The sequence below is a fragment of the Blastomyces dermatitidis genome (genome assembly GCF_000003525.1).
Source record: "Blastomyces dermatitidis ER-3 genomic scaffold supercont1.7, whole genome shotgun sequence".
In the NCBI taxonomy this organism is placed as follows: Eukaryota; Fungi; Ascomycota; class Eurotiomycetes; order Onygenales; family Ajellomycetaceae; genus Blastomyces; species Blastomyces dermatitidis.
In genome coordinates, this window is record NW_025544780.1 from 1 (window position 1) to 23,101 (window position 23,101).

Here is a 23,101-nt window from a genome sequence, read left to right on the forward strand (position 1 = left end):
ATTCTAGATATAATAAGCTTCACTCTATTCTTAAGTATTTCATTTGAGATATCTTGATCAGAATTTTAATATAACTTACTCTATCTTTCAGATTTTAATAGTTTTATAGTTTCTTTAACTATCTTCTAATCAGCTTTTTCAAAGTTAAACTGATTAGAGAGAAGAGAATTTTCATTCATTTATTTTTTACTCAGTTCAATATTAAATTGAATAATCTTATAATCTGATTCTGATATTTTATTTAAATTAATAAATCAGTTTATAAGTCTTTTTTTTATTAGATTTTATAATATAAAGATTAAATCTATAATAGATTTCTATTTTATATCTTTTCTAAAGAATGTTTATTAATCAGACTTGTTAATTAAATCTATTAAATACTTAAAGATTTATTTAATCAGATTATCAGCTTTTACTACTCTTTTATATTCTGAATTTCATCAGAGATGATGTATATTAAAATCTTCTATAATTATAGAGTTTCTTAATAAAGTTATATTCAGAAATTCTTTATTAATTATTTAAATATTATTATTTTTCTTTAATAATTTTTTATTATAGATATTTATAAGCTGTATAATATTAAACTTATTCTCTTTATCTATAATATTACTTATCAGAATATCAGAGTCAGATATAATATTAAATCTGAGATTAAATTAATATCTTAATCTCTTTCTTTTATAAATCATTACTCTTAACTTTATCTCAGACTTTTAAGATAAAAAGTAGTAGTAGCTTGAATAAGAAATAACATATTTTTACTCAGTATCAAAATTCAGTTTCTGAAGTAGTATAAAATTAACTTTTTATTCAAATACAATTTAAAGATAAGAATAAATATAATTTAAGTTTCTATTCATATTATTTTGAATAAATGTGATTTTTAAAGAGTTTTTAAACTTTTTTTATTATTTTTGTTATATATTTATACTAAAAGAGAGTAGAGTAGAATCTAATCACTATTATCAGATAATAGATTATAACTATTCTGAAAAGTAGAAATCTTAACTACTTATATTATATTTAGTTTATTATCAGAGTCATTTCTCAATTCTCTAATCTTAATAGAAGTTTAAGAATTCAAATTCTGTTTATATTTAGCTGAAGAATTGAAGTTTGAAGATTTAAATAGTTAAGAGTTTCTTCTTTTTAAGCTTATAGTTATAAGTTTACTGATTTAATTATTCTTTTCAGTTCTAGATTTACTTTAAACTTTATCTTTTCTTCAGTTCTTTTAAGTTCTTAAAGTAAATATACATTCTTTTAAACTAGATGTATATTTTTCTTTATAATTAGAGTATTTAAGTAGAGTGTATTAATATATTTTATCTCTTTTTAAACATATTTTATATTTATATTCACTAGTTTTATAATCTCTGATACAGAATGTACATTTTGAGTCTCTAAAATAAGAGATTATAAAGTATTTATATCTCTGATAGTTTTAATACTATATTTAAGCTTTGAGATTCATTCTTGAGTCTTTGTATTTATAAACTCTTATTTTCAAATCTGTTACTCTTACTTCAGAGATCTTTGACTGTTCAATTATCTTTATATATACTAGAACAGAGACATTTCTTCTACTTTGTCTGAACTCAATTGAATTTAGTTATATAGACTCTTTTCTCAGTTGAATAGAGTTATATTCTTCTAATTTATTTTTAAAAAGTGATATTTCTTCTTCACAGTCAAAAATTTCAACTGAAATATTATAAAGAATGAATTTATCTCACTTTTTATCTCTCTTAGATAGAATTATTATATTTAATAAAGATTCTACTACTAATTTTCAGATATTCTTATGTTGAATAAGAAATTTCATACTGAATTCAGATATTGTAGTCAGAATAATGAAGTTTTTAAAGAAGAATAACTTAATTAAAGCTATAATTAATTTTTAAACTTTAATATTAGTTATTAACTGAGAAAAGAACTGCTGATTAATTTTATTTCTAATTCTGAAAATGAGATTTGAGTTTAGCTTATTTCTTTATAAGATATTCTGATTTAAGACTTTGAGAATAAGTCTTCTATTTCTGAAGATTTGAAAGTTTTTCTCTTTTTATATTTTTTCTTTACTTTTCTATGAATAGAAGTATAAGTAGTATTCTTCTCAGTTTTCTTAGAATTCTAAACAGATTTTAAGATAGCAGATTTAGAGATAGCAGATTCAGCTGCTTAAATATATATTTTCTTCTGATTTAAAGAAGAAGAAGAAGTAGAAAAAGAAGAAGAGTAAAATAAAAAGTCAGTAATTATACTAGAAATTTTCAATGTTTTTTAAACTGTGTTTAAAATTCTAAGTTTAAACTTAATCATCTTCTGTAGTTATCTAGTCTGAGTATGAAGAATTAACAGAACTTTTTCATTCATCTCATTTAAATACTGTTTTTCAAGAATCTTACTTACTTTTTTAAGTTTCTGTATTTCAAGAACTTATTATTTCTCTATTTCTTCTTTCTTTCTTCTCTTCAGAATTTCAATCTCAGAAATAGTATTTGAGAAAGCATCTTTTTTCATATTAACTAAGTATATTTTTAAACTCATTATTCTTACTCAATAAAAAGTTGATCAGACTGTTTCAATTAAGATATATATTAAAATCTTTTAAAAAGTTGATCAGACTGTTTCAATTAAAAGATTTCTAAGTCTGTTTTCAATTGAAAAGTTGATCAGACTGTTTCAAAAGAAGAATAAGACTTTTATATATAAAATATCTGATTTTTTTCACACTAGTTCAGTAACTAGATTAGATTTTTAAAGAGAATTTAATAAACTAAAATTGATTTTTAAGATAAATTAATAAAATCTTTATAATCTCTTTCTTGAAATATAGTGAGAAAAAGTATAATATCAATTAATAGTAAATCAGATAATATGACAGTTTTTGAGAGAAAAACTGATAAAAAATAAATTAATTTTTTATAGAGAAATTAATTAAAATTATTCAATTTTATTCTAAATTATTCAATTCTTCTCACATAATAAGTATATAACTCAAATCAGTTAATAAAGAGTGTAAAAAAGAATTAAATATTAATAAAAGCTCTTTAGTCACTGAAAAAATAATTCTTATTTAAAAGAATATAAAATTATAATAGAAAATAACTCTATTTTTAATTCTTTATAAGAATATTGTATAAAATTCAGAGAAAAATATCTTACTTTTTTAAAAGAAGTAAAAAACTATTTCTATCAAGACTTTCTCTCTTCAGAGTCTTGATATTATAGAGAATATAAGTCTGTTTCTATATAATAATATAAATATTATCAGCAGAATGTAGAGAAACTGATTATTTATATTATAAAATAGAAGACTTTGTCAATGATTATATTAATATAGAATTAATTCTTAAATTCAATAGAAATCTAGTATTACTATTCTCAATCTCTTATAGAATCTATTGAATATTGAGATATTAAAACTAGATTTAATATATCTTACTATACAGAGATCAAAGACTCAGTCAGATCTTGAAGTATACTGAATTTATAATTATTAATATACTGTTAACTTATTCTGTTGACTCATTATTCACTGATTATATATTGAATTCTGTTACTCAGATATCTTTTTGTATTATTCTGCTAAGAATGAGTCAGATTGAGAGAAGTAAGACTTGATATTAATGTCTAGATACACTGAAGATAGACAGAATATTCACAGAGATTGCACTTCAGAAGTGTTCATTGATTATATATTATTATTATTATTATTCTTCAATTATAGATGTATGCAGTCAGAGACTATGACATCTACCTGAGAACTTTAGTTCTCAGGGTTTTTTCTATGTCTGTAAAGTTAACTATTATACATTCATCAATTTCAGACATGCAAAATCAGAAAATTCCAGCTCAGAATACAAAAACTGTTTACAAATTGCAGTGTTTTAACATCTTTTGATACTTTGAAACCATTTGACAATATCATGACAAAAGAAAAGAGAAAAAGAACACAGTCTCAAAGATAGACACATTAAATAGAGATGGCCAACGACCGCTCCACCACGAACTCGCTCGATTTTTCGAATAAGAACCCGCCGATAGATCCATCGAAAAGCCCTCGATCATACGAGCATTCTGACCCCATCGCCGACCGCATACCCTGTGTGGTGGTGGAGTTATCCAGCCAAACGTGAACCGGACGTTGTTCAAAACTCCTGTGTGGGAGTATCCCCCGTTCTCCCCTACCACACCACAACCCCGGGCCAAAGTGCCATACAAATTGTAAGGTGAAGAGACCTAGCCATATGCACCAATCTTCTCGATTTTGGAAGATCCCCGATCTGTAGTTGTGGAGATATCTGAGGAGCGACCTCCGCGAAAACCCTGTCCATCTTTGATGTTCCAAAACACCAACGCCAAGTCCCACCGTTGTACCGCCCTTCCTAATCTGGCCCATCCCCGGCAGAAAAATACAAAAAGATACCTCGGCGATAATATCAAGCACATAACCAACGGCCACTTCTGAAGTGCAACCTCCGCGGTCTGTCTTCAGTGTATCTGAACATCAACGCCAAGTCTCGCCCTCGTACCACCCCTCTCAATCTGGCCCATCCCCGACAGAAAAGTACAAAAAGATACCTCAGCAACTGTACTCAATACATAATCGGCAGACACAACAACTATAAAATCAGTATACCCCAAGGTCTGACTGAGCCTTTGATCCCTGCACAGTGAGATATATTAAATCTAGTTTTAATATCTCAATATTCAATAGATTCTGCAAGGGATTGAGAACAGCAACACTAGGTTTCTATTGAATTTGAGAATTAACTCTATATTGATATAATCATTGACAAAGTCTTCTATTTTGAGATATAAATAACCAGTTTCTCTACATCCCACTGGCAATATTTATATTATCATATAGAAACAGACTTATATTCTCTATAATATCAAGACCCTGAAGAGGGAAAGTCTTGATAGAGAGTATACAGTAGTGCATATCTTAGCAGTTTCTTTCTCTTTTCTTCTGCAGCAGTTAATGCAAAAAAAAGATTTTAGAAATAGTTTTTTACTTCTCTTAAAAAAGTAAGGTGTTTTTCTCTGGGTTTTACACAATATTCTTACAAAGAATTAAAAACAGAGTTGTTTTCTGTCATAATTTCATATTCTTTTAAGTAAGAATTACTTTTTCAGTGGCTGAAGAGCTTTCATTAATACTTAATTCTTTTTTACACTCTTTATTAACTGATTTGAGTTGCACACCTGTTGTGCAAGGAGAATTGAATAATTTAGAATAAAATTGAATAGTTTTAATCAATTTCTCTTCAAAAAATTGATTTATTTTTTGTCAGTTTTTCTCTCAAAAACTGTCATATTATCTGATTTACTATCAATTGATATCATACTTTTCCTCACTGTATCCCAAGAAAGAGATTGTAAAGATTTTATTGATTTATCTTAAAAATCAATTTTAGTTTGTTAGATTCTCTTCAAAAATCTAATCTAGTTACTGAACTAGTGTGAAAAAAATCAGGTGTTTTATACACAAAAGTCTGTGATTCTTCTTTTGAAATAGTCTGATCAACTTTTCAATTGAAAACAGACTTAGAAACCTCTTAATTGAAACAGTCTGACCAACTTTTCAATTCAAAAGAGTTTAATAAATATCTCAATTGAATTAGTCTGATCAACTTTTCATTGAGTAAGAACAATGAGTTCAAAAGTACACTCAGTTGATGTGGAAAAAGATGCTTTCTCAAATACTATTCCTGAGATTGAAATTCTGAAGAGAAGAAAGAAAGAAGAGATAGAGAAACAACAAGTTCTTGAAATACAGGAACTTGAAAAAGCAAGTAAAATTCTTGAAAAGCAGTGTCTGAGTGAGATGAATGAAGAAGTTCTGTTAATTCTTCATGCTCAGGCTAGACAACTACAGGAAGTGATCAAGTTCAAACTTGGAATTTCAAATACAGTTCAAAAAACTTTGAAAATTTCTAATACAATCACTGACTCTTCAGTTTGCTCTTCTTTCTTTTCTACTTCTTCTTCTTCTTCTTCTTTGAATTAGAAGAAAACATATGCTCAAGCAGCTGAATCTGCTGTCTCTAAACCTGCTGTCTCTAAATCTACTGTCTCAAAACCTGCTCAAAATTCTGAGAAAACTGAGAAGAATACTGCTCATGCCTCTATTCATAGAAAAGTGGAAAAGAAAATGCAAAAAGAGAAAAACTTTCAAATCTCCAGAAATAGAAGACTTATTCTCAAAGTCTCAAACCAGGACATTCTGCAAAGAAACAAGCTAAACTCAAATCTCATTTTCAGAATCAGAAATGAAATTAACCAGCAGTTCTTTTCTCAGTTAATGACTGATATTGAAGTTCAAAAACCAGTTATAGCTTCAATTGAATCATCATTCTTTGAAAACTCCATCATTCTGACTACAATACCTGAATTCAGTACTGAATTCCTTATTCAGAATGAGAATCTCTGAAAGTCAGCAGTAGAATCTTTGTTAAACACAACAATTCTATCTAAAAGAGATGAAAAGTGGGACAAATTCATTCTTCATGATATTTCAGTTGAAATTTTTGACTGTGAAGAAGGAATGCTACTTCTCAAAAATGAATTGAAAGAATACAACTCTATTCAACTGAGAAAGAAGCCTGTATAGCTAAATTCAATTGAGTTCAGACAAAGCAGGAGAAATGCCTCTGTTCTAGTATATACAAAAACACTTGAACAGTCAAAGATCTCTGAAGTAAGAGTAGCAGGTTTGAAAATGAGAGTTCATGAATACAAAGACTCAAGAATGAATCTCAAAGCTCAAACACAGTGTTCAAACTGTCAAAGATATGGACACTTTGCAATCTCATGTTTTAGAGACTCAAAATGTGCATTCTGTGCCAGAGATCACAAAACTAGTGAGCATAAATGTGAAACATGCTCAAAAAGAGATGAAATTTGTCAACACACTCTGCTTAAGTGCTCTAATTGCAAAGAAAAACATGCATCTAGCTCAAAAGAATGTATGTTTGCTTCTAGAACTCAAAAGAACTGGAGAAAAGATAAAGCTCAAAGTCAATCTAGAACTGAAGAGAAGAGTCAAGCCAGTAAACTCATAACTGCAAGCTCAAAAAGAAGAAACTCTCAACTGTCTAAGTCTTCAAACTCCAACTCTCCAGCTAAATGTAAACAGAACTTGAATCCTCAAACTCCTGTTAAGATTAGAGAATTGAGAAATGACTCTGGTGATAAACTAGATATAATGCAAGCAGTTAAGATTCCTACTTTTCAGAACAGTTATAATCTACTATCTGATGATAGTGATTAGATTCTACTCTACTCTCTTTTAGTATGAATATACAACAAAAACAACAAAAAAAGTTTAAAAACTCTTCAAAAATCACATTTATTCAAAATAATGTGAATAGAAACTCAAATTGTATTTATTCTTATCTTCAAATTGCATTTGAATAAAAAGTTGATTTTATACTGCTTCAGGAGCCGAATTTTGATGCTGAGCAAAAATATGTTATTTCTCATTCAAGCTACTACTGCTTTTTACCTCAAAAGTCTGAGATAAAGTCAAGAGTAGTGATCTATGAAAGAAAGAGATCAAGATATCAATTTAATCTAAGATTTGATATCATGTCTGACCCTGATATTCTGGTGAGTGATATTATAGATAAAGAAAATGAGTTTGATACTATACAGCTCATAAATATCTATAATGAAAAGTCATTGAAGAAAAATAACAATATCTGGACAATTGATAGAGGATTTCTGAACATAACTTCATCAAGAAACTCTATAATTGCAGGAGATTTCAATGCACATCATCCCTGATGGAATTCAGAATGCAAGAGAGCAGTGAGAGCTGATAATCTGATTGAATGGACCTTTGAGCATTCAATAGATTTGATTAATAAGTCTGATCAACAAACATTCTTTAGAAAAGGCATGAAACAGAAGTCTATTATAGATCTAACCTTCATGTCACAAAATCTAATGAAAAGAAGACTTGTAAACTGGTTTATTGATTTAAATGAGACATCAGGATCAGGTCATGAGATTATTCAATTTGATATTGAACTGAGTGAAAAACAAATGAGTGAAAATCCTCTTCTCTCTAATCAGTATAACTTTGAAAAAGCTGATTGAAAAGCAGTTAAAGAAAGCATAAAACTGCTAAAATCTGAAAGACAGAATGAGCTATATTGGAATTCTGGTCAAGATATCTCAAATGAAATGCTTGAGAATAGAGTGAAGCTTATTACATCTATTATTCTAACAAGTGTTAGAGATAATATTTCAAAAAGAAAATCTTCTGAGTATTCAAAACCTTGATGAAATGAGAATATCTCATCTAAAAGGAAAGAATTAGCTACTACTAGAAGAGATTGAAAAAATGATGTAATATCTGATGAAGAGTTCAAAGCTGTCAGAAATGAATATTTTTCAGATATTAAAAGAGCTAAAACAGACTGCTGGAATAAATTTCTTGAAGAAGCACAAGAAAAGGAAATTTTTAAAGCTTTTAACTATACTAGAACAAGAAGTGTAGCAAAACTTCCAGCCTTAAAATATGAGTTTCAGAATGAATCATATACAGCAAACTCTTTTGAGGAAAATGTCAAGCTTTCATGAGAATTCTCTTTCAGAACTTATCAGACTCAGATTCAGATTCAGAGGAAGAGAATATATCACTTCTCAACTACATTGATGAAAATGACTGGGAATGGCCTGATCTTACACAAGATGAATTAGAGTCAGCTATCTTCTCAAGTTCTGTTAAAACTGCTGCAGGTCCTGATTCAATTAATCACTTGATTATTCAAAATACATATTTCTACTTAAAGAATGAATATTTTGAGCTCTTTTTCAATCTCTTGAAAAATGAATATCATTCTGAATGCTGGAGAGAAGCCACTGAAGTGATTCTTGCAAAACCTAATAGAAAAACTTCAATTCCTAAGTCATATAGAGTAATATCTCTATTGAACTGTTTAGAAAAGGTTTTAGAAAAGATAATAGCTACTTGACTATCTTTTATAAGCTCTATAGATGATTCTCTTTTATTCAGTGAACAAATGAAAGATAGAAAACAGTGTTCTGCAATTGACACTGTTCTCTCAGTTGTTCATGATATTTAAATAGCAAAGCATGAGGGTCTGGTCTCAACTGCAGTTTTTATTGATATAAAGGAAGCATTTGATCATGTTTCAAAGTCAAAGTTAATTCAGACATTGAAGATATTAAAACTGTCACTTTCTCTAATAAAATGAGTTAACTGTTTTATGTCTAAAAGAATTATACAACTCTTCTTTGATGAAATGAAACAAGACAAGACTGAGATAAAAATAGGAGTATCACAGAGATCTTCAATCTCATTCATTTTATTTGCAATATACACTGCATATCTATTCAAAAATAGAAATATGAGAATAGTGTGATCTCTGAGTTATGTGGATGATATTGATCTAGTCTACAGCTCAAAAACTATTAAAGAGAATTTGAAAGTAATTGAAGAAGCTGCAAAGGAAATCTTTGTTAGAGCAGATATCAATCAAATTCAATTTAATATGAATAAAACTGAGTTAATTCATTTCTTTTCTAGACTCAATGAGAAAGAACTATCTCTAACTCTTTTAAATAGAGAGATTAAACCCAGTGTAAATGTCAAATGGTTAGAAGTATGGTTAAACTTCAAGTTGAATTTTAAATATCACATTCAACAAAGAACTGTCAAGGCAGAAAGACTATTAAACAACATAATCAGACTATCAAATACAGAGAGAGGTCTATTCTTTCAGGCTATGAGACAGTTATATATAGCCTGTATCACATCAGTAGCTGATTATGAAGTTCAAGTTTGGTGGAATAATCAAGGGAATTTCACTGAACTCTTTCAAAGTCTGCAAAACAGAGCCTTGAGAAGAATTCTGAGAGCATTCAAATCATCTTCTATTAAAGCAATGAAAATTGAAGCTTCAATTCCTTCTTCTGCTATTAGATTTGAAAAGACCTGTATGAACTATGCTCTGAGAGTTGTAAAGATGAGCTCAAATCATATAATCAGAGAAAGAGTCTCTTCTTCATTTCCATCAATTAACTCTGGAAATGAACTGAATTGGAATAGATTTCTTGATTGGAATGAAAATAATTCTTCAAAGAAAATGCCTTCTCAACTGTACAGACTATGCTCTCTGATTAAAAATCAATTTTCTTCTTTAAATGTTGAAAAAGTTGATCATGAGAAGTTATCTCTCTGGAGAGAAAAGCTTGAATCTCTTATAGACTTACAAATAAGTGAACTATCAAAAGAGAAAGAATATGAACAGCATTTGAAGAGAATTTCTACAATCAATATAAAAGACTCTATTCTGGTTTATTCAGATGACTCAAAAAATGAGAACTTGAATAGATTAGGCGCAGGCATTGCTTATACTGAAGATAATATTAATTTTATCTCAGATTTCTGAAATCTAGGCTCTGAATGTGAAGTCTTTGATGCTGAACTATTTGCAATAGTGAAAGCTTTCAAACTCATTGAAATAAAATCTCATAAAAGAGGAAATTGTTTGAAAGAGATATGAATATTCTCTGATAGTCAAGCTGCTTTAAAAAGACTTAGAAATAGTCAGATTCATAATGATCAAATGAATCTTGAACTGATCTTAAACTCTGTTTTGAAAATTCAAAAGAGAAGAACATCAAAGCTGATAATTCATCTACACTGAGTTCCTGCTCACATGAATATTCATGATAATGAATTGGCTGATTCAGCTGCAAAAAAGAGTGCAGAATTAAGCAGATCTATTCAAAAAATTGTGTCCTGGTCTTTTATAAAGAGAAAAATAAAAGAATCTTGTTTAGATAAGTGAAATGAAAGCTGGCAGAAACAAAAGAAGAGTATACATTATTCAAGATTTGAAACAAAACCCAAGTGGAAATCTTGTTCAATTAAATGTAAAAAGAAAATATTCTCATCTATAATACAGCTGAAACTAGGACATGACTATTTCAAATCTTATATACAAAGATTTGATGATGGATTTGACTCAATAGAATGCTCATTCTGCAATACAAATGAGAATTCTGAGTATATTGTAATGCACTGTGCATTATACAATAGTCTCAGAGCCAGATTGAAAGAGAAGTATGATCTAAATCAATTAAATATGAGATTCTTATTCTCAACTGAGACAGGAATTAAATACTTAATAGACTTTCTATCAGAAACTCAAGCAGCTACAAGAAAATGACTAAATTCAGAATTATCTGAGTATGAAGAGGAGGAAATAAATCAGATATAGTCTGTTAAAACAGCTATACACTCTCTTTTAATAATTTGTTTTGTTATAGTCTCTCTTTACTTTATCTTTTTCTTTATCTTTTTCTTTCAATTTCTTTCTATCTATTTATTTAATGTGTCTATCTTTGAGACTGTGTTCTTTTTCTCTTTTCTTTTGTCATGATATTGTCAAATGATTTCAAAGTATCAAAAGATGTTAAAACACTGCAATTTGTAAACAGTTTTTGTATTCTGGGCTGGAATTTTCTGATTTTGCATATCTGAAATTGATGAATGTATAATAGTTAACTTTACAGACATAGAAAAAACCCTGAGAACTAAAGTTCTCAGGTAGATGTCATAGTCTCTGACTGCATACATCTATAATTGAAGAATAATAATAATAATAACACATTAAATAGATAGATAGAAAGAAATTGAAAGAAAAAAATAAAGAAAAAGATAAAGTAAAGAGAGACTATAACAAAACAAATTATTAAAAGAGAGTGTATAGCTGTTTTAACAGACTATATCTGATTAATTTTCTTCTCTTCATATTCAGATAATTCTGAATTTAGTCATTTTCTTATAGCTGTCTGAGTTTCTGATAGAAACTCTATTAAGTATTTAATTCCTGTCTCAGTTGAGAATAAGAATCTCATATTTAATTGATTTAGATCATACTTCTCTTTCAATCTGACTCTGAGACTATTGTATAATGCACAGTGCATTATAATATACTCAGGATTCTCATTTATATTGCAGAATGAGCATTCTATTGAGTTAAATCTATCATCAAATCTTTGTATATAAGATTTGAAATAGCCATATCCTAGTTTCAGCTGTATTATAGATGAGAATATTTTCTTTTTATATTTAATTGAACAAGATTTTCACTTGAGTTTTGTTTCAAATCTTGAATAATGTATACTCTTCTTTTGTTTCTATCAGCTTTCATTTCACTTATCTAAATAAGATTCTTTTATTTTTCTCTTTATAAAAGATCAGAATATAATTTTTTAAATAGATCTGTTTAATTCTGCACTCTTTTTTGCAGCTGAATCAGCTAATTCATTATCATGAATATTCATATGAGCAGGAACTCAGTGTAGATGAATTATCAGCTTTGATATTCTTCTCTTTTAAATTTTCAAAACAGAGTTTAAGATCAGTTCAAGATTCATTTGATCATTATGAATCTAACTATTTCTAAGTCTTTTTAAAGTAGCTTGACTATTAGAGAATATTCATATCTCTTTCAAACAATTTCCTCTTTTATAAGATTTTATTTCAATGAGTTTGAAAGCTTTTACTATTACAAATAGTTCAGCATCAAAGACTTCACATTCAGAGCCTAGATTCCAGACATCTGAGTCATTGATTATATACTTGATATTATTACTGAGATATCTTTTTGTATTTTTCTACTGAGAATGAGTCAGATTAAGAAGAATAATATGAGAGTGAGACTTAGCATTGATGTTTTGAAACATCAAAGATAAACAGGGTTTTCACAGAGATCACTTCTCAGATATCTTCACAATCATAGATCAGAAATCTTTCAAAATTGAGAAGATTGATGCATATGACTAGGTCTCTTCATCTTACAATTTGTATGACAATTTGACCCAGAGTTGTGATGTGATAGGAGAGAATGAGGAATAATCTCACACAGAAGTTTTAAACAACATCTGATTCATATTTGACTGAATAACTTCATCATCATACAGAATATATGATCAGTGATGAGATCAAAATGCTTATATAATTTCAATTATTAATTAATAGTTATGAACTTATAACTAACTAATATAAAAAGAAAAAACTTTTTCTACTTATTATCTTTCTTCTTCTTCTCATTCTTCTTATCATTCTTTATAATTTACTTCTTATTCTCATTCTTCTTCTTCTTCTTATCTGAGATAATAATCATTTTAAAATCTCTCTTCACTATCTTCTCAGAGAAGAGTTCTTACTGCTTTCTCTCAGTCAGATCAATCTGTGTCTTAAGATTCTGCATTTTCTGATCTGCTATCTCAGATTTCATCTCAGTAGTAAGTAGATTGACATGCTCAGAGAGCAGAGCTATCTTCTCAATATTCTGAATTATAAAGTACATTTAAGATCTGAATAAGGTCTTAATTCTCTTCTTCTCTATCAGCTTCTGCTAATCAACTAGAGAACAGAAGTATTATCAAAACTTATTATCTCTTAATAAAAAACTTATCAGTTTTAACTTCTTTATCTTCTATTTTAATATCTTCTTAATCTTCTTCTATCATTACTTATTTATAGTAATACTCTTCTTCTCTCTCTCTCTCTTCATCTTAATCTCAAATTATTCTTGAGACTTTTTCTAATCTTACTACTGCTGTATGAGACTCTTCACTATCTTCTTTTTCAATCTCTCACAGACAGTATTATACATTATTTCTATACTTAGTTCAGTCTAAATCTATAAGAAGTGTTACTTAAAATTGTTATTATTCTACTTTCTTACAGAGTCTCTTTAAGATATTATAATATATCATATAATCTGTCTCTTCTTATTTAAACATCTTCTTCTTCTCTTTCTTCAATCTGTGACAGTGCTCATGTGCCTTGATGATTCATAGAACTGCAGAATATGTAGAATAGTTGAAGATTGTATTAATAGATCTATCTACAAGAATATAATATAGTAATGAGTCATATAATCTAGTGAGATCACTAACTGTAATAGCTGTAACAGTCAACACTCTCTCTCAAGATAATAAGAATCATATACAAAAACACTCAATTCATCAAGATAGTCTATCAAAATTAAATATAAATGTAAAATTAAGTATTTTCAACTTTTATATCTGTAAGACCTAGTAAAATCATGAATCATATAAATATCACAGTATTCAGAGATTTAGTAAGTTCATTCACTGTTATCTGAGAAATGAGAATATATTTTAAATTAATGATTCTCTAATTCAACTGTTAACATGAAAAATGAAAACATGTGTCAAGCTTATTTTAACCTATAATGACTGTCATCTTTATAAGATCTATAATACTCTTATTATCAGCAAGAATCTGTATCAGAGATATAATAATAAAGTTAAGCTTAATCATGAGATTCTGAATTCATATTACTTTACAGACTGTCTCACTAAGAGTTACATATTCAGTCTCATTGAAACTTAGAGATACACAAGATTACTTCACTGAATGTCATGAAATTGAATTATCTGTAAGCTTAAAGATATAGCTGAATATCAATTTTCTATTATTATTCAAGAAGTCTGCTCAATCAGAATCTGAATAGCTGAAGAGTAAGTAGAAATCATCAGAGAAATTGAGAGAAATAGAAGAATTGATGAGAATGAAAGAATCAGTGAGAACAGACCTCTTATACAGACTGTGTCTGTAGAAAATACTCAAATTCATTATTTCTTTCAAATAATGTATAACATGTAACAGAGTCTTTCAACATTGAGATATTGAATCAATATTTCATTGAGTAAGTAGTAAGACAGTGTGAGTGATATCAGAATGTGTTTTAACTGTAAGATATTATAAGCAGCTCACATCATATTAGTATCACTGAATTATGAAATCAGTCTCTTTCTCAGATATTAAGAAATCATCAATGTGAAATTCATTCTTTATCAGTGTTTTAACAATAACTGTATTATTAAGATAGAAATCTTCAATAAGACATTTGATATATTAATAATATATCAAATTAATTCCTTTATCAGAACAATTGACTTTCATATTCAAATTCTTAGTTAATTAATATAGATTCTTGACTTTCAATTTCTCACTGAGTATACTCACTAGTCAATCAGCATTCTCAGAAACTTCAGATATAATGTTAAGATTGTTAATATAAATTATTATATAGAGATGATGTCTGAATGTATAATATCAAAGTACTAAATCATAGACACTGACTGTAAATTCAAGATTACTTAACAGAGCTATTAAGTAATTATATCAGATCTTCACTGCAGAGTTCAGACTGTATAAACTACTCTTAACTGCACAGATCAGTATTTTCAGTGAATCTGTCTTAAATCTGATAAATTGTCTCATATAGATCTTCTTAGCAAGACACTCATACAGATATATCATCACTATATTCACTTAACAGAGTATTCAACTGTATAGTACTACTATTGATCTGATTTATTCAGATGGCTCAAAAAACAAGAACTTGAATAGATTAGACGCAGGCATTGCTTATACTGAAGATAATATCAATTTTATCTCAGATTTCTGAAATATAGGCTCTGAATGTGAAGTCTTTGATGCTGAACTATTTGCAATAGTGAAAGCTTTCAAACTCATTGAAATAAAATCTCATAGAAGAGGAAATTGTTTGAAAGAGATATGAATATTCTCTGATAGTCAAGCTGCTTTAAAAAGACTTAGAAATAGTCAGATTTATAATAATCAAATGAATCTTGAACTGATCTTAAACTCTGTTTTAAAAATTCAAAAGAGAAGAATATCAAAGCTGATTATTTATCTGCACTGAATTCCTGCTTATATGAATATTCATAGCAATGAATTGACTGATTCAGCTGTAAAAAATAATGCAGAATTAAGCAGATCTATTCAAAAAATTATATTCTGATCTTTTATAAAGAGAAAAATAAAAGAATCTTGTTTATACAAGTGAAATGAAAGCTGACAGAAATAAAAGAAGAGTATACATTATTCAAGATTTGAAATAAAGCTTAAGTGAAAATCTTGTTCAATTAAATATAAAAAGAAAATATTCTCATCTATAATACAGCTGAAACTAGGACATGACTATTTTAAATCTTATATACAAAGATTTGATGATAGATTTGACTCAATAGAATGCTCATTCTGTAATACAAATGAGAATTCTGAGTATATTATAATACACTGTGCATTATACAATAGTCTCAGAGCCAGATTGAAAGAGAAGTATGATCTAAATCAATTAAATATGAGATTCTTATTCTCAACTGAGACAGGAATTAAATACTTAATAGACTTTCTATCAGAAACTCAAGCAGCTATAAGAAAATGACTAAATTCAGAATTATCTGAATATGAAGAGAAGGAAATTAATCAGATATAGTCTGTTAAAACAGCTATATACTATCTTTTAATAATTTGTTTTATTACAGTCTTTCTTTATTTTTTCTTTTTCTTTCAATTTCTTTCTGTCTATCTATTTAATGTGTCTATCTTTAAGACTGTGTTCTCTTTTCCTTTGTCATGATATTGTCAAATGATTTCAAAGTATAAGATGATGTTAAAACACTGCAATTTGTAAACAGTTTTTGTATTCTGAGCTGGAATTTTCTGATTTTGCATATCTGAAATTGATGAATGTATAATAGTTAACTTTACAGACATAGAAAAAACTCTGAGAACTAAAGTTCTCAGGTAGATGTCATAGTCTCTGACTGTATACATCTATAATTGAAGAATAATAATAATAATAATAAGTACTACTATTGTAAAAAGAATGTAATATTAACAGTATCAGTAATAATAGAAGTATAGATCTCTAGAACTCTTCTTAAGTCAGTTATTATAAATTACTTAATATGATTTTCTAAGAATATTATCAGAATCAGTATTCAAGTCTGCAGATCTATCTTTTTTAAAAAACACTCAACAGTCTGAAGTAATTGATTCATTCTTCAGAATATCAGATTTAGAAATTAAACTTCATATATTATATCTCTTCAAATTAGTAATCTCATATTGTATGAACTTCTTTCAATAATCTTCTATCTCTTCTAACTGAGATGTGACATTCTTATAGAACTTCAGAAGATTATCTGTAATAAGATTCAGAGTATATATAGTCAGTGATTTTATGAGCTACAATCATGTAGAATTCAGATTATTAATATCAGAAGTATCTTCATTATTAATCAGATGAATTTCAGGTTCTGATTCAGTGATATAATCAATGAGTATCACAGATATAATAATCAGTTTCAATTTTTCAGTGATTAAGAATCTCACATTACTGCTGATAATAATCTTATCAGATTCAGAATTTCATAGATGATAGATTAATATATCACTGAATTCAATAATATAATAGAAATCAGTATGTGAAGAAAGCTTATCTGCAGATCTCTGAGATTTATGTAAGTGAATAAAGATCTCTATACTCAATCAGTGAAAATATCTCACATTCAGCAGAGTGTTCATAAGTGCATACTAAGAAATCTTATATGAACTTGAAATTACAGAAGTCTCTATAGTAGAGAATCAAAATTTCAAGTTGTAAAGAACTGTAGATATAAGAGTATTATTAATTATTATAATCACTGTCTCTAGAATATCTGTTCAGAACTTCTTAAAGAGATTATCTTTCAAAAGAGCAGCTCTAACTCATTCTATAATAATGCAGATCTTATACTCAGAAATATCATTCTAATGTAATAAATATAATACTGTTGATTTTCATTTGATATCATATGAATTCATAACTGTGTGCATATGTGTAAATCAGAAAACATCATTAATATCAGTCTGTAGAAAAGCAGAGACTGTGCTCTGATAACTGAATGATTAATACAGTCATCTGATAGTGCCTTGACATGAGAAATTAAGACATGTGAGTTCAAAATCTGCAGAGAATACATTAAATCTGAAACTCAAGCATCTCAGGTTTCTAATAAATACAGAGATGTATAAATCACTCTAATAAATTACTCTATATTTCTGGGCTGAGAAGTTATTATTATATGTATTGTATTTTTTCTATGTTCTTGTTATCTTGATATAGTCTCAACATCTGTATTTTCTCCTGTATAATCAACACTTGATCTGTATTTAATATCATATAAGAACTCATCATAAGCTCTGCTTGTATATAAGTATAATGAAAGAATAATAATAATAATAATAATAAAGCAGAGACTGTATATCTGAGATTACTCATGAATCTGAGTCATAACTTAAAGTATTGAACAGTCTCATTCTTGAACTTTAAAAAATATACTCAACAGTAGTGAGTTGCATCACAGATAATAAGTATTCAGTATTTAATTTTCTAGCAGAACTCTAAGAGATGATCAGAGAGATCTTTCAATGTATATTCACTATTTACAAGATTAATATAAATCTTCTTAATAAGTTGAATAGATCTAGATATCAGTGTTTTTAAATAATCTCATATTATATCTGTCTTGACACATTCTTTATAAAAGAACTTAGTCTTAGAATCTTTAATTATGACTTCAGTATGAGAATTCTTGATCATAGTAATTATAGCATTAGCAGAAATATGACTGAGATTGTAATATTAATTCAAAAGAATCTTTATATTCTTTATATTCTTAAGATCTATATTTATGACTGCAGAATCAATGTTATTAACAGTAGTAACAGCAGTTACAGAAAAATCAACTTTTCAGTTAAAATCATACTTGTGAGATATCATCACAATATACTTGACTGTCTTATTTAGATAATTGAGATTTTCATTGAACTCTCATTTAGCAATCTTATATATATTATTCTGAGTAATTCAAACTGTATAAAAGATAATATCATTCAGAGCTCTGCAAATGAAAAATAAGAGAATAGTGAAAGATAATATAAATCAGAATCTCTGATCTTCAAGCTTCATTTAAGAATAGCTAGAAATAAATATTCTTATAAGTCTCTCTAAAAGTAAGAATATATATAATACCTGCTTTAACAGTGTACTGATGATAGTGAATTACTTTATTAAGATAATACACTTTATATTCATCTGTAAGAACTTAAAGTCAAAGAATTTAACTTATATCTTTATTTATAATATAATCTGATTGTATGAGTTGTCTGTGAATATTATCTTAGATAGAGAATTAATCTTTATAGAAAAGTTTTAATCTGATCTGATAACTATACTGAAGATCTTATAAGATCTAAGCACAGCTTTTCATTAATAGATAGATGATTAGATAGAATATCTGATAAGTATATTGAAAAATTACAATCAGAATGACTGAGTATATTGATTATCACTCATAGAGTTCATATATAATAACTCAAAGTATATCAGTATAAATAAAACTCTCTTTGAGATACTCACTGAGACTTATCTGTAGATAATCTTGATAAATCTGCAAGAGTATACTATAGAGTGTGATAATACTTATAAATAGACTGAGAGAATTCAGAATATCTAGAAGAAAGTCTGTAAATTCTTAAGAAAGACTTAAGAGTATCAGAAGAGATACTATAACTTTAAGTATATTATAAAGAGTTTTAAGAAAGATAATAGAGTCTGACTGAGTCTAGAAAATATTATTATACAAAGATCTAGTAAGAAGCTGAATCTCTTATAGATAAAGACTTATAAGATTATAAAGAAAATTAGTTTATAGTTCTACAGATTAAAACTGTTATCTGAGTTATAGATATATAATATTTTTTATATCTCTTTACTCTGTGAATATAAGAAATTCTTAAAAGAGAATTCTATGACTCATCACTCTGTTTATAAAGTATTAGAGAGTGAAAAAGAATATCAGATTAAAGAGATTATTAACTTAGAGAAGTGAGATTATAAGCTCTGATTCAAGATTCAGTGATAAGAGTATTCTGATAAGATGAATAAGTTCACTTAGAAATTATCTAGATAGATAAGATATCTGTGAAAGCTGAGATATGATATTCATACTATGAATTCTGATAAGTCAGAATGATACAGTTCTTGCTAAGAATCTGATTATAATAAAGATACTAACACTGTTATTTATAAATTCTAGTCTATAAGATAATGAGTTTCTACTGAGATGAACAGTCTTCAGTGTATATAAAGAAAAGAAGAAATTATACTCTTATTAAAGTTAAAAAAATAAAGAAAATAAAAACAGAACTGTGAACATAATTTAAAGATTAATAAAGAAAAAATAAAGAAAACTCATACTTATATTCTTAATATCTGTAATACTTAATTCTTCTGTAACTATCAATTCTTCTCTTCAAAGAAGTAGAGAGTATTATATCTGTGATACAGATAATTATTATATTTGATATAAAGACTGTTAGAAATGCACAGACTTCAGAGAAGCTGAATATCAGAGTATATACAGTTATAGCAGAGTCTTGAGAGCTGATCATCTGTGTATGTGATCAGATATCTCTTATAAAGCTATATTTACTTTCTTAATTATGCTGAAGTATTCAGTCTGAAAATAATTAAAATGTGAAGAGAGAGCTCATCTATTCAGATTAACTCTCATTATAAATTCATAGCATTTACATTATCTTAATTATCTAAATTTTATGAGTATCTGAGAACTTATCTCTTATTAACAATGAAATTGCAGAAATGCACTGCAGTGTGAGAATCATTAATAGAGAATCTAGACATATTTGTATATATCTGATTAGAGATTGTGTAAGCAGAGAAAAGATGATTATAGATCTGCAGAACTGTAGAAGACACTGATAATATCAGAAGCTTCACAAGAACTGTCAGCTAGAATCTGTAAGAAATTATTTATAGAGAGACTTACAGCAAAGAGTAAGACTGTACTGCTTAAAGTCAGAGACTGATCTGAGAGAGATATAAGATTAACTGCTGATCTGAAGATCAGATGCAGTGACAGAGCTGAGAGAAATAAAGATACTGCTATAAGCAGTGATATTTCTACTTTATCAGCTAGTAAAAAGTGATCAGAGAAGTTACAGAGACACTCATAAGAAGCTCAGTAATAGTCAGATATTATTTATAAAGATATTAAAATTGAAAAAAAAAAATTATTCTTGAGAAGTTCTTGAATCAATATATAAATATTATTAGAAACACTCTCTCTGTGTTATCTGAGTGAAAACACTTCATGAATAAATGAAGATACTCACAGTTTATAAGAATGAGAGCTGTTATAGAAAAAGAGAAAAGAATATGAGATTTCATAGATAGATCTGAGATATTTATACTACTTTAGAGAGATTTACTTACACTGTGAGTGATTTTATAAAATAGTCAGATCACTCTAGTAAATAAAGAGTGATTGTGAATTACAGATCTGAATCTTTCTATATAACTATAAAGAGTAATTACAGACTGCAGATATCTTAATTCTACAATTCTACAGAGTTAATAAAAGAATGAAAAATTCCTCACAAATTCACAATTCTACAGTGTCAAAGAATAATGATTTATAAGAATGAATAAAAGATTAATTTATAAATACTTCTCTTTGATAAGAATAATCTTATAGAGAGTAATTCATCTGTAAGATAAATCTGTATAATAATTACATAAGAATCTTATAAAAATAATTGAGAGTTAACTGAAATTCTTCTATATAAAAGATATAAGATGAATCTGTGTAATAGTTAGAGAAAAATCTATAAATTATAAAGAATCTTATAAAATAAGAAACTGAGTGATAGACTCTTTTCTCTTTATAATAATAAGAGATTTTTTCTCACTGAGGTTTTTTTATAGATATGAAGAATTTTTAGTCAGTATCACTGCAGTGCTGAGCTGATTCTATGAAGTCACTCAGTGAAAGACTTTGTGAATAAAGTCTTAGAGAGAAGAAGATATGTAAGAAATCTCACTTCTCACAGATTCTTTACTTCTATTTCTATCTCTCATATAATTAATAGAGTTAGCAGCTCTTGACTATACACAACTATATAGACTGAAGTTCATGAATACTATTCATAACTTAGTTTAAATGCTATTATACATTTAATCTCTATATTTTATCTTTCTACTGTGAATACTTCTAGTAGTTAACAGTATATATTATATCAAGCTGCAAACATCTGAATAATTGTCTGTGAGCTCTTATTCTTACAGTAGACAAAGATCAGACTTATGAAGATTTCTGTGTATAACTTCAGATATTGAATGACTGTCTTATCAAGCTCAAGAGTATACAGAATAGTGATAGAAGATGTTATATCTCAGTCACTTATACATCTGTACTGAGAAATAACAATAATGATACAGATATCATGAACTGAGTAAACTTGAATATCTATATATAAGTAAGAGTCTCTGCTGTCTGAACAGGCTTCTGAGTTTCTGAGATTACTTTTAAAGAAGTCACTGACTAATGTTAATAAGAGATATATATTAATTATAACTGATCAGAATATATTACTTTCAACTGCTGATCAGTCTATATATCTTCTCACTTAAGAGAAAGATCAGTGTCTTCTTACTTAAAGAATAAATCAGTATCTGTCTGCATTAATCACATTATATTAGAGAAAGATTTGAAAGATAACTATGAGAATGCTCTGATAAAACAGAGAAAAGATTAGCTTCTATTTAAATTTATAAATAGAAGCTTGAAGAGATCAGATAATAATAATTTAAAGAGAAAATAATAATAAATATAATTCTTGTATCTACTGTGATATATAATATATATAATATGAAAGTCATGATAGACAGTGATCTATATTATTATACAATGATTAAATCTTCAGTTATAAGATATTATAATCTTCAGTGTATTCTCTTATTAAAACTCTGTTACAATCAATTAAACTGCTTCATCATGAACTCACTCAATTTTTCAAATAAGAACTCATCAATAGATTTATCAAAAAGTTCTCAATTATATGAGCATTCTGACCTCATCATCAACTGCATACCCTGTGTGATGATGAAGTTATTAAGTCAAATATGAATCAGACATTGTTTGAAACTTCTGTATGAGATTATCTCTCATTCTCTTCTATCACATCACAATCCCAGGCCAAATTGTCATACAAATTGTAAGATGAAGAGATCTAGTCATATACATCAATCTTCTTAATTTTGAAAGATTCTTAATCTGTAATTATGAAGATATCTGAGAAGTAATATTTATAAAAACCCTGTTCATCTTTGATATTTCAAAATATCAATGC

General features: G+C 27.6%; 2 protein-coding genes across 2 annotated transcripts; one reads left to right on the forward strand and one right to left on the reverse strand.

Moving 5' to 3' along the window:
- Nucleotides 1–3,982: 3,982 nt before the first annotated feature.
- On the reverse strand, nt 3,983–4,408 carry BDCG_17332 (uncharacterized protein; the record flags this gene model as incomplete). Its single annotated transcript, XM_045426473.1, has 1 exon — nt 3,983–4,408. The coding sequence occupies one exon, from the start codon at nt 4,406–4,408 to the stop codon at nt 3,983–3,985; it is 426 nt and encodes a 141-aa protein (XP_045281717.1).
- A 1,257-nt stretch (nt 4,409–5,665) lies between these two features.
- Nucleotides 5,666–6,445, forward strand: BDCG_17333 (uncharacterized protein; the record flags this gene model as incomplete). Its single annotated transcript, XM_045426474.1, has 2 exons — nt 5,666–5,926; nt 6,023–6,445. The coding sequence occupies 2 exons, from the start codon at nt 5,666–5,668 to the stop codon at nt 6,443–6,445; spliced, it is 684 nt and encodes a 227-aa protein (XP_045281718.1).
- Between the last annotated feature and the right edge of the window lie 16,656 nt (nt 6,446–23,101).